This window comes from Schistocerca piceifrons, chromosome 4 (assembly GCF_021461385.2).
Source record: "Schistocerca piceifrons isolate TAMUIC-IGC-003096 chromosome 4, iqSchPice1.1, whole genome shotgun sequence".
Lineage (NCBI taxonomy): Eukaryota > Metazoa > Arthropoda > Insecta > Orthoptera > Acrididae > Schistocerca > Schistocerca piceifrons.
The window spans coordinates 378,214,216-378,227,944 of NC_060141.1; the positions used below are offsets into that span (position 1 = coordinate 378,214,216).

At 38.4% G+C, this 13,729-nt stretch overlaps 1 protein-coding gene across 2 annotated transcripts in view; it reads left to right on the plus strand.

Annotated features, from left to right (window-relative positions):
• LOC124795070 (arginine--tRNA ligase, cytoplasmic) overlaps positions 1–13,729 on the plus strand; it is a 129,729-nt gene that overhangs the window by 53,973 nt on the left and 62,027 nt on the right. For both annotated transcript variants that reach the window (XM_047258879.1, XM_047258880.1), the window contains exons 6-7: positions 3,653–3,824; positions 11,178–11,319. In XM_047258879.1, coding sequence (XP_047114835.1) covers positions 3,653–3,824; positions 11,178–11,319 — 314 coding nt within the window. The remainder of the gene's footprint in view (positions 1–3,652; positions 3,825–11,177; positions 11,320–13,729) is intronic.

Genomic DNA, 13,729 nt, shown 5'->3' on the forward strand with positions numbered 1-13,729 from the left:
AGAGTAATGTTGTTGCGCTGAATCAATGGATTTAGAGGAATATGCAATAGGGCATTCAGAACCATCCACATTCTTATGAGTAAGGACAGCGCCAAGGCCAAACTGAGGCACGTCCGTCGCTGACACCAAGTGCTGGTCTGGCTGCAAAATGACTAAACGGGGAGTCGACTGCAGCTCAGATGTCAACAACTTGAATGCCGAATCACAAGATGGGGACGAATGGAAAGGAACAGCTTTACATGATAATGCGTGGACTGGTTGTGCCACAGTGGGTTTGTCCCGTGCGAATTTGGGGTAGTATGCAATTGTGCCTAAAGATGCTTCTAATTCCTTTATGGACATGGGTTATGGCAACACAATAATAGCATCAATATGCTGGCACAATGATATCCCAGTATGCAACATTTCAAAATAATGTATGATTAAAAAAACTGTGTCTTTTCCAAATTGCATTTTAACCCTGCAGATTGTTAAACACAAAGTAGAGCACGAAGGTTCTGCAAATGTTCCTCTGTAGAGGCACCAGACACTACTATGTCATCTAAATTGCTGATTCAGCATGGAACGGATGCAATAAGTCACTCTGAAAGGTGTGGAAAAATAGCTAGCATGCTTGCCACACTAAAAGGTAGACACTAATATTGATAAAGCCCAAATGGGGTATTGATAATTAGAAGGCGTTTAAATTTCTTGTCGAGTGGCAGCCATAAATATGCCTCTGCCAAGTCAGTCTTTCAAAACTAATGAAACCCCCCGCCCCCAATAATTTTGCTATCAGCATGTTAGGGCACGGCAAAGAATAGATATTGATGGTTAACTGTGGATTAATAGATTTTTTAAAATATTCACAGAGACCTGATTTACAGGTAGGTCTTTTGACTATCACCAGTGGTGCTGACTATTCACTGGAAGAAATAGGGTGAATGACATCAGGCATCTGAAGACCATTAATGGCCGGGCTCAGAGAAAATTGCGGCGGGCGAACTGTTTCATTGTAATATGAGCCTGAAATTCTGTTGCACAACCCAGTTCTGGATAAAATAGAGAGGTAAATTTGGCACAGAGAGCATTCAACCGTTGATATGGAACTTGATAAGAAACCAAATGCTCTTCACCATTGATGACAAATCCAAACAGCTTAAAGGTGTCCAGCCCAAACAGATTTTCAGTGTAAGCGTTGTCCACAACTAGAAATGTTAATGAACATACCACAGCCTTGTAAGTCACAGGTGCAGTAAACTGTCCAAGAATGGGAATTTGTTGTTTGTTACAATTCATTAGCCTCCGTGACACTGGAGTTAAAGTGGGAGAACCCAAATCCACATAAGTATGAGAATTCACCAACATTGGTATTGCACTAGTTTCCATTTGCATTCTCAGTGATTAGTTAAAGACATGTACATCAGTATATAACTTTCTTTGAGACACAGTCACTGCCGACACACTGTTCACATCCATGTTCGTTTCATCCTCACTCAGGTTTGGAAAGGAGTTACGTACTGAAGCAATGTGTCCTTTCTTATGCCATCTATTACATGTTGCTCAGCACTTGGGGCCCACGATCTGTCCATGCTGAATGAATCAGTATGGGCACAAAGGCAGTAGAGCTTGAAGCTGTCACTGTTGTGACACGAACTACTGTTGTCACAAACGCCAATTACCTATATGATGCTAAGACATCTGCTGGACTGCTGCAATAGTGTCTGCGCTTCCTTATGAATTGACTGAAGGCTGGGAGGGGTGAGAGGAACTGATTTCTGAAACTTCAGACCAGGCTACCTGCAGCCTGTGAAACTTCATGTTACGAAACTTCATGTTACTGAGCTATGTTCAATACTTTGTAAACATAGGATTTTCACACTATAGAGTTTGCTCTTGAGCTTTTCTATCAGGAGTGAAATGTGTGATTGCATCATGAACCATTTGATCAGCAAAGGATTCGTTACCACTATTTGTCACAAAATTACAACGATGGCTAAGTCCTTATAGTTTTGCTGCCCATGCCTTGTATGATTGTTTTGCCCACTTTTGGAGTGGTAAAACTCCACATGAGCAGCAATACTGTGAGTACTTTTATGGTGATAGGTAGAAAGTTACTCACACATCTGATCAAAAGGATGACTTGAAGGTTCTTGCAAGTGGGCGAGCTGACACAGCAACTAATACCTGAAAAGTGAAATCCGTGACGAAAAAACGGCCTGGCACTAGTTTACATCTGGTACCCCAAATGCTTTGAAATGTTGCCGCAGGCATCTTTCGTAAGCATCCCAGTCTACTACTGCATCATCTTACACAGGGGATGGCAGCAGAGGTTGTGCCAATGTAGTCATTAAACTGGAAATAGCAACTTTCAATGTCTGCGTTGTTCGAGAAGAGATTTAAGCACTCTCTCTATGGAAACGAAACTCAAAGGACTACTGACTGAAGTGGAACACATGGAGTCGAATACCATACTTGCTTCCAAAAAGTATTCTAACCCAAGAACATTGTAATTTATTGCTCAAAAAGTACTCACACAGACAAGGTACAATCCAATTAGCAATACACAAGCAGCCAACTGAGCATTGGGCTCCAGCCTATATGTTCGTTAGTTCCAGCAGGGGTGCAGTCGGCAGGCTGCACCCGCAACTGCTGTCATATTAGCAGACCAAGTGCGCTCTAGTGCCTGAAACAAGCACAAACTTCATGCCTGAATTATGAACCGGTGTACACACAAAATTAAACAGTGGAAAATCCAGGATGGAATGTAACAATATTTTGAAAAGGAAAGTTGCTACTCACCATATAGCAGAGATGCTGAGTTGCAGATAGGCATAACAAAAGACTGTCACAATATAAGCTTTCGGCCAACAAGGCCTTTGTCGGAAATAGATGGTGCGCGCGCGCACACACACACACACACACGCACACGCACACGCACACGCACACACACACGCAAATGCAACTCACATACACATGACTGCAGCCTCTGACAGATGAAGCCACACTTTGCGTTTGTGTGTGTGTGTGTGTGTGTGTGTGTGTGTGTGTGTGTCCTATTTTTGACAAAGGTCTTGCTGGCTGAAAGCTTATATTGTGACAGTCCTTTGTTGTGCCCATCTGCAGCTCAGCATCTCCGCTATATGGCGAGTAGCAATGTTCCTTTTCGTAATATTGGTACGTACAAAATTGATAGTTGCCAGTGCATTAACTAAAAGGCCTTATAATCTTGCAGAAATGTTAAATATCAAATACTAGAATGTATCCGTCACCAATGAACACTGCTTAGTCGTTATGTCGCAGTGCCCAATGTGTTGTCTCCAATGTTTCCCCCTTCCTCTTTACCTACCCTCAGGATCATTTTCATCCTGTGGCCTTGTGGGTCTTGCTCTTCCTTCTCAACTTTCCCCAACCTCACCTCACCAGTTAATGTACTATTCAACCTCACCTCACCAGTTAATGAACTATTGTTTCCAAGAGCTAGTTAGTGTGTGACTTTTTCTCTTGTATGTGTCTATCAGCAGTTCTGTACATTTTGCCTCCTGAAAGTAAGTACTGACTAACAATTACATCCCGTAATTTATTTGTTTTCTTGATAGAATTTTCCTTTGATACAGCAATGTAGCTAACATCTTCATATTTAGCCCATTAAAATTGTACATTTGTTCTGCAGCTCTACAATTATTGGTGAAAGCATTTGTCGATTGCTGGAGTTTCTCGGTCATGATGTGCTCCGCATCAACCATATTGGAGACTGGGGCACACAGTTTGGTATGCTTATTGCTCACCTCCAAGAGAAGTTCCCAGACTATCAAACAAATGTCCCACCCATATCTGACCTTCAGGTAACTGTTTTATTTATATGTGGATTCATTGGATTTATTATATGTAAAAATCTGTTCTTCTAATAACATTGAGAAAACTTGTATGCGACACAGACACGCACACAAGCGCGCGCGCGCGCGCACACACACACACACACACACACACACACACACACACACACAACCGATTATATTCAGTATGAAGTTACTTGCAGTAAACAAAAATTGTAATTTTCTTTTGTTTTCTGAAGATAGGTAGATATTACAAATATGCTGCATTTTCCTAGGAAAGTTGACAATTAAGACATGCAGTAACTTGTACACCCCCTCTCCACACTCATTTTAAAAGAGCTCATAGAAATCTAATAGCCAGATTACAATTCCGTTTATGTTTTTGATCTCCATGTTGTTTTTCATTGTAGTTTAAGTAGGTATTTTTATTTAGAACATTCTTCAAACTGATTTGTCAATGCCTGTAAATTAAGCGAACTTAGTATATTTTACACGGAAATCACTGAATAAGAGTATGTCAAGGAACCCAGGCATTTCGGTGAAAATTCATGTATGGAGGAGTGACACTCCTTCTAAAATTTACTCTTCTCAGTGCTTATTTCTTATGTACAATCATGGCAAAAAATAAAAGTAAAATAAACCTACGAAACTTCTAGAAGATTAAAACTGTTTGCTGGACCAAGAATTGAACTCGGAAACTTTGGCTTTCGCGGGCAAGTGCTCTACCAACACAGCTACCAAAGCAAGACTTATGATCCCTACTCACAGCTTCAATTCAGCCAGTACCTTGTCTCCTACCTTCCAAACTTCACAGAAGCTCTCCTGCGAAACTTGCAGAACCATCACTTGTGGAAGAAAGGAGATTGCAGAGACATGGCTTTGCCACAGCCTGGGGGATGTTTCTAGAATGAAATGTTCACTCTGCAGTGGAGTGTATGCTGATATGAAACTTCCTGGCAGAGTAAAATTATGTACTGAGTGCAAGTTCTGCAAGTTTTTCCGGAGAGCTTCTGTGAAGTTTGGAAAGTAAGAGATGAGATACTGGTGGAATTGAAGCTATGAGGATGGGTTGTGAGTTGTGCTTGGGTGGCTCAGTCGGTAGAGCACGTGCCTGTGAAATGCAAAGTTCCTGAGTTCAAGTCTCTGTCTGGCACACAGTTTTAATCTGGCAAGAAGTTTCATATCAGTGCACACATTGCTGTGGAGTGAAATTTTCTAAAATAATCCTAATTTAACAGCTATTTTTGAAACTAGGCTGTTAGGACATGGACATATATGTCAGTAAACTGACAGAAATCTAAATTCACAATAAAATGCTGATAAAAGTAAACTGGGGAAATCACATTTTGAACCTCTAGTTTCTGGATATTTTTAGCAGTTCCTTTATTGTAGAAAGGGGTGGAAGGGAAGAATTAGGAAAGAGAGAAGAAAGGTGAATATATGTTTGTGAGAAAAAATTTATACTCCAAATCTTGTATAGGGAAGGAGACAAGATGCTGGAAAGGATGTGAAGTACCAGGGACCTACAACAGTTGGAGTTTAAATTCAGATCCCCTAATAAACAACTGCAAACTGACAGTATGTCAAAGATTAACCTAAAAGTTCAAAGAAAACACATGGTATGTACCAAGATAAAAGAAAGGTAAAGAAATAACATTACATAGTGAACCATCAGAATCCCGATCCATCCACCACATGCAGTGTTTGTACCAATCACATAAGAAATATAAGAAGGCTCAGCTATAAATTTTTTAGTGTTTGAATGTTGTATTTTGAGATGAATTAGGGACTTCTCATGTTATTTTATGCTTTTGTGTTGTATGGTTGAATATAACCACAACTTGAGTAAGAAAATCTCCGAAGAATGCATAGTTCGTGGTCTCCATACTGTGGAGATTTAAGATGTTTAGTGATCGGAACTAACATTGACATTCAGCCTTGGTATGGCAGTTCATAATACAGAAGTTATAGTACAATAACTGTGAAATATGAAAATTCCTTAACTATCAATGTGACATTTCTTGTCATTTTATTACAACAAATCATACCAATAACGAAGCATTTGTAAGTGATCCTCAATATGTTGATGCTGTATTCATAGGTTGTAACACTAACCAAAACGGCCTTGCTGTGCTGGTACTGCGAACGGCTGAAAGCAAAGGGAAACTACAGCCGTAATTTTTCCCGAGGGCATGCAGCTTTACTGTATGGTTAAATGATGATGGTGTCCTCTTGGGTAAAATATTCCAGAGGTAACATAGTCCCCCATTTGGATCTCCGGGCGGGGACTACTCAGAGGACGTCGTTATCAGGAGAAAGAAAACTGGCGTTCTACGGATCGGAGCGTGTAATGTCAGATCCCTTAATTGGGCAGGTAGGTTAGAAAATTTAAAAAGGGAAATGGATAGGTTAAAGTTAGATATAGTGGGAATTAGTGAAGTTCGGTGGCAGGAGGAACAAGACTTTTGGTCAGGTGAATACAGGGTTATAAATACAAAATCAAATAGGGCTAATGCAGGAGTAGGCTTAATAATGAATAAACAAATAGGAGTGCGGTTAAGCTACTACAAACAGCATAGTGAACGCATTATTGTGGCCAAGATAGACACGAAGCCCATGCCTACTGCAGTAGTACAAGTTTATATGCCAACTAGCTCTGCAGATGATGAAGAAATTGATAAAATGTATGATGGGAGAAAAGAAATTATTCAGGTAGTGAAGGGAGACGAAAATTTAATAATCATGGGTGACTCGAATTCGGGAGTAGGAAAAGGGGGAGAAGGAAACATAGTAGGTGAATATGGATTGGGGGTAAGAAATGCAAGAGGAAGCTATCTGGTAGAATTTTGCACAGAGCATAAATTAGTCATAGCTAACACTTGGTTCAAGAATCCTGAAAGAAGGTTGTATACATGGAAGAACCCTGGAGATACTAAAAGGTATCAGATAGATTATAAAATGGTAAGACAGAGATTTAGGAACCAGGTTTTAAATTGTAAGACATTTCCGGGGGCAGATGTGGACTCTGACCACAATCTATTGGTTATGAACTGTAGGTTAAAACTGAAGAAACTGCAAAAAGGTGGGAATTTAAGGAGATGGGACCTTGATAAACTGGCTAAACCAGAGATTGTAGAGAGTTTCAGGGAGAGCATAAGGGAACAATTGACAGGAATGGGGGAAAGAAATACAGTAGAAGAAGAATGGGTAGCTTTGAAGGATGAAGTAGTGAAGGCAGCAGAGGATCAAGTAGGTAAAAAGACAAGGGCTAATAGAAATCCTTGGGTAACAGAAGAAATATTAAATTTAATTGATGAAAGGAGAAAATATAAAAATGCAGTAAATGAAGCAGGCAAAAAGGAAGAAAATGAGATCGACAGGAAGTGCAAAACTGCTAAGTAGGGATGGCTAGAGGACAAATGTAAGGATGTAGAGGCTTATCTCACTAGGGGTAAGATAGATACTGCCTACAGGAAAATTAAAGAGACCTTTGGAGAAAAGAGAACCACTTGCATGAATATCAAGAGCTCAGATGGAAACCCAGTTTTAAGCAAAGAAGAGAAAGCAGAAAGGTGGAAGGAGTATATAGAGGGTCTATACAAGGGCAGTGTACTTGAGGACAATTTTATGGAAATGGAAGAGGATGTAGATGAAGATGAAACGGGAGATACGATACTACGTGAAGAGTTTGACAGAGCGCTGAAAGACCTGAGTCGAAACAAGGCTCCGGGAGTAGACAACATTCCATTAGAACTACTGATGGCCTTGGGAGAGCCAGTCCTGACAAAACTCTTACCATCTGGTGAGCAAGATGTATGAGACAGGCGAAATACCCTCAGACTTCAAGAAGAATATAGTAATTCCAATCTCAAAGAAAGCAGGTGTTTACAGATGTGAAAATTACCGAACTATCACTTTAATAAGTCACAGCTGCAAAATACTAATGCGAATTCTTTACAGACAAATGGAAAAACTGGTAGAAGCCGACCTCGGGGAAGATCAGTTTGGATTCCGTAGAAACGTTGGAACACGTTATGCAATAGTGACCTGACGCCTTACCTTAGAAGAAAGATTAAGGAAAGGCAAACCTATGTTTCTAGCATTTGTAGACTTAGAGAAAGCTTTTGACAATGTTGACTGGAATACTCTCTTTCAAATTCTAAAGGTGGCAGGGGTAAATACAGGGAGCGAAATGCTCTTTACAATTTGTACAGAAACCAGATGGCAGAGTCAAAGGGCATGGAAGGGAAGCAGTGGTTGGGAAGGGAGTGAGACGGGGTTGTAGCCTATCCCCGATGCTATTCAATCTGTATATTGAGCAAGCAGTAAAGGAAACAAAAGAAAAATTCAGAGTAGGTGTTAAAATCCATGGAGAAGAAATAAAAACGGAGGTTCGCCGATGACATTGTAATTCTGTCAGAGACAGCAAAGGACTTGGAAGAGCATTTGAACGGAATGAGTAGTGTCTTGAAAGGAGGATATAAGATGAACATCAACAAAAGCAAAACAAGGATAATGGAATGTAGTCGAATTAAGTCGGGTGATGCTGAGGGAATTTGATTAGGAAATGAGACACTTAAAGTAGTAAAGGTGTTGTGCTATTTGGGGAGCAAAATAACTGATGATGGTCGAAGTAGAGAGGATATAAAATGTAGACTGGCAATGGCAAGGAAAACGTTTCTGAAGAAGAGAAATTTGCTAACATCGAGTATAGATTTAAGTGTCAGGAAGTCGTTTCTGAAAGTATTTGTATGGAGTGTAGCCATGTATGGAAGTGAAACATGGACGATACATAGTTTGGACAAGAAGAGAACAGAAGCTTTCGAAATGTGGTGCTACAGGAGAATGCTGAAGATTGGGTGGGTAGATCACGTAACTAATGAGGAGGTATTGAATAGAATAGGGGAGAAGAGGAGTTTGTGACACAACTTGGCAAGAAGAAGGGACTGGTTGGTAGGGCATGTTCTGAGGCATCAAGGGATCACAAATTTAGCATTGGAGGGTAGTGTGGAGGGTAAAAATCGTAGAGGGAGACCAAGAGATGAATACACTAAGCAATTACTCGGAGATGAAGAAGCTTGCACAGGATAGAGTAGCACGGAAAGCTGCATCAAACCAGTCTCAGGACTGAAGACCACAACAACAACAACAAGAAGTTATAATATAAAGCCCACCAAATATGAACGTCAACAGAATAGGGCAAAACCCAGTATGACATCTCCCAAGTTCTGCTTGTGATGTTGGAGGCAAGGCTGAATGGACCAAGCCTTTGGGAGCCCGATAAAAGCTGTTCTTATAGAAAACCATGCCACCAAATCTCTGCTAACTGGTATGTCAATGTGCTGCCTTAAGACTGGTTACTGCCTGATTGAAAAACATCACTCAATATCCCCAGTTCCAGAAAGTGAATTTCATTATGCAAGTTTGTATGGGAAATGTCCAAAATGCGTACTGACAATTTAAATTCTGTAATCTATTACTGAGAAATTTATTTTAATATATATTTTGGGGCTGCTCTACTTCAAGGCCCTCAACCCTAGGGATACCGATGGGGGTGGAGGTACCTTATGTCCATTTTTGTAAATGTTGTATTCTGGTCATGTACTTTAAAATTTTGAAGAAAATATTTATTCTTCTCATTGGAATCTTCTATCAGATTCTTTGTTTCAATTTTTTCAGTTCAACTTAATCCAAAAATTGAACTGATATCAGGTGCGACTTTTCACAAAGGATTTTCACATATTAAGTATTTTCAGTTTCTGAACCCTACTTATAAATCACAATCTCTTTAAAAAGTATGTTATTGATAAAGTCAATAACAGTTAATAAAATGTATTTTTTTCCCTAGTCATAAAGTACCCCTTCGTCTGATGGTAATATGTTATTGAATATGTGTTGGTGTGTTAAGACAGTACTAAAAGATATTTTCAGGCTCTGAATCCTAATTCCAAATCAGTATGTTGTTAATAAAAATGAAAAAAATAGTTAACGAAATTTGTATCCTTTTTTGTGGCATGCGTAAAGTACTTCCACATTAGTTGTAAACGTTATGGAAAAGGCATTGATATTGATAGAGTTAGTTAAGAGCCGCACGTATTCTGAATGTCAAGTAAATTTTTCTGGCAAAGACAAAAAGTTATGTGTTTGAGTTATAGTATTTGAATTGATAAAACGTTCATTGGTAATATTCTCGGTAAGTTATCTGTTATAAACTAGATACAGAGATTTTTATTTTAATAGCTCTTAAAGCAGCTGCCGAAGTAAAAATATATCGTAAATTTACCTCTGGGAGAAAATTGTGACAAAAATATACCGGCAGTAGTAGATACAATAAAAGTTATAAAAAGGATCTCGGACAGAACTCAGTGAGTTAGTACAAATCAGTAACAAATAACAACTTGACTGTTTGTGATTAATGGCAACCTTTGTGTTTGCCTATCTCACTGTGTTACTGTCATAGCACAATATTAAAGACAGTTTATGTTGCATTCAGCTCTCTCTCATGGCACCCCGTTCTGGGTGTCAGTACGTAGGAAAAATTTTGTGATGCAAAGGAAGCTCGTAAAGGTAATGGAACAGGTGTCTTCTCTAACAGCCATTAAACCAATATTCAGGAAATTAAAAATATTTGTCTGTATGTAATATACACTCTAGTGCAAACATTCATCTTAAGAGCCAGAGACTGACCAGGAATCTGCTTCTGACAAGGAGTATGGGTAATGTGCCCCACAAGAAATTACCCTAATCAGTCCAAGAAAACAATATACATTTAGGAATCAAGTTAAGAACATTTTAGTTAAACATTATTTTTATGCAGTTGATGAATATGTAAAGAAAAATTTGTATTAAATGTATTACATCGCATGCACAACCTTTTTATGCAGCTGATGAATGTGTAAAGACAAATTTGTATTAACTCTGCTAGAATGTTTATTATACTTACTGTTAGTATTACAATTCATATTACTTTGACTCTTACAATGTAACTAAATTGCTGTATACAAATCTAACACATAAGTTACATAATTTTTGTTGAACTGTGCCATATAATTTCATTATTAGAGCTTATTGTTGTGCTTTACTATAGTTCTCTGCTGCATTTTTTCTGTTTCTATGCACACGATTTGTCCTATATCTTTTACACATTGTCAGGATAAAATTCTTGGGAGCAAAATAAATAAAGAAATAATGCAACAAAAAAAAAAGACTGTGTTGTAGAGATGATCTGACATTCTGTTGCTTAGCAGCATTAACATACAACAAACTTCTACATGTGTGGCCAGTCATGAAACATTTTGTTTTATGTTATGAGTGTTTTAGATACATGTTAATATAGCACCTACTCTTTGTCTTTTGCTACAGGCATTTTACAAGGAATCAAAAGTTCGATTCGATAATGATCAAGATTTCAAGAAAAAAGCATATGAATGTGTTGTCAAACTTCAAAAATTTCATCCGGAGGTAACAAGTGCTTGGGAGCTCATTTGCTCTGTCTCAAGGAAAGGTGAGACAAATAAACTGATTTAAATTTAAAATTTTTTTACTTTTGTTTTTGTTCTGCAAAAAAATTTACTTGACGAGTACATACATCTTTACTGTTTTGACATCAAAAGGATTCTTCCAGTTGAATGATCTGATACAGGGCTTCTTAAGATGCAGAAACTCAGCTCAATTTTAATTTTCTCAAATTTAACTACCCACAAGAAGAAGAAGAAAGATAGAAAGGAAGAAAGTCTCTCTGACAATACTGATAGTGTTTTATCATTTTATGCGATTTCATGTGATCGTTATGGGTGTTCCCTAAAGAATTTATCAATTATTGCACATAGTGTGATTGTTGAGAATGTAGGTATTCTCCAATTGAAGTTAGGCTGCACTGTAATTTTAAATAGAACTGCTGTTTTAGGAGTTTATTCTTTCAGTAAAACTGACCTCAGACAGGTATCAACTGGATGTCCTCTGGATCTCTCTGTCCTGCTAGGAGTTTATGCCCATAAATATACCTTCCATAAATTTAATGAAAGTGATAGATATCTATTTTTGATAAGAGTCTTGTAATGCTACATGTGTCATTTTTATGTGTGCAGTTGCATTGCATATTAGTTTTTGTATCTGGCTCGTTACAGGTGATAGTAAACTGACAGCTAATTCAACACACATAACCATTAGTCAATTTGGATCACGTGATAAGCTTGTAAGCATCATAAGCATAATTTTGAACAATTTCAATAGCTCTTCAGATTTATTTCCAATGAAAAGAAACAAATGAGGAAATGTGTGCCTTTGGAAAAGCAGAAAAAATTTTGCTGTGAGAACATGGAAACAATGAGAAAACATGAAAACAAAAGATAATCTGACCTTATTCATATGAAGAAAATATACCTCTCTGGAAATATTAACAACATCCATAATAAAACAAAATGCTCACTGATCATGTGTTGTTATACAGCAGTCTAAACCATGTCCAGCATTGTTTGGACAGTCTCTACGCTGATAAGATGTGTCAGTACGCTTGCCCTATTCAATGCATTTTTACCTTTCTTCCTCATGATTTGTTTTCTCCTTCGGTTGGTTCCCGTATTTGCACACTGTTTGTTTTATTATGAGGTTTCTTTCTCATGTCTCTTCTAATTTCCATTGGAGGAAGTATAGCCCCTTTATTGTTTTTATTCTGTAATCATTCAGCGTCATTTTACTCTCTGAATATTTGTTGTAAAGATAATGCGAATTGAAAAGTAGCATGTTAGTTAAGTAGAAGAGTAATTTTTTAGGCCAGCAGACATTTCTCTGTTCACATAAACAATATGACAGCATCTGATTGTGTCCATCAGTTCCATACACATTCACATTGCATTTGACCATTCGTAGCAGTTTTGAGATTGTTTGCTGGCATGAATTTGTCACTTGTACCACTGTGTTCTTAAATCCTGTGGAAATTAACTATCATCTTGTTTAGCCTTCGATTTTCCTGTCTTCACCATTGCAAATATCAAGCAATTGTGTTTTCTTTACTCAGTTTTGAAGAAGCTAATTCAGCTGTTGTAGTAATTGTCCATGTAAATATAATGGGCAACATGCACCTACTTCTCCATCAAATGCAAAAAGACCAGCCAGATTGTTTAGCATGAACATTTTGATGCCATATTTATGCCTTTTATTTGTATATGTTGTCTAAAGGACAATATTGTCTAAAGGACAATCTCCCGCTTCAAAGAATCATTGCTTAATCTAAAGATAGATCTCTTCCTGAATAATAAACTCGACAGATTCTGTTAATTTAGTGTCGGTCATATATTACACAATTGATCATCCTGTTAGGGTTGTCCGGCTGTAGTTTATTAGCAAACTTTAATGAGCATAAGATGGAATGGATTAGTAAACATTCCTGTTTGTGCATTGTGTGCTACATCATCTGCAATTTTGTGACCATCATCATCCATATCTTCAGATTCTGCACTCTAACGAAACAGATTTGAAACTGCTGTTTCTATACTATCGTGACTAAGGCATGGTTCTATGAGGGTTGGAACTTAAATAGTGGCAACTATTTATTCACAACCGATACAGAAGTGTTACATGTTTGCACCTGTTACTGTCCTTTAAAGTAGCCACCAGCGTTGTGTAGAACCCGTTGCCAGAGATGTGGAAGGTGTAGTATACTGTTAGCAGAGCCTGTTCTGTTGATGGTGTGATTGGACTGGTCTATTGCCTTTCGAATCTCTGGAACAGTTCTGAAGCAAATGCCACGAAGTGGTTCCTTTATCTTCGGAATCAACTCAAAGTCACAAGGATTTAAGTCCAGAGAGTATGGTAGATGGTACAGTACTTCCCAGTCCCATCGATCGAACAGAGCAGCCACAGCTTGCACTGTATGCGCCCGCGCATTGTCATGCAAAATGATGGGTGGGTTGTGC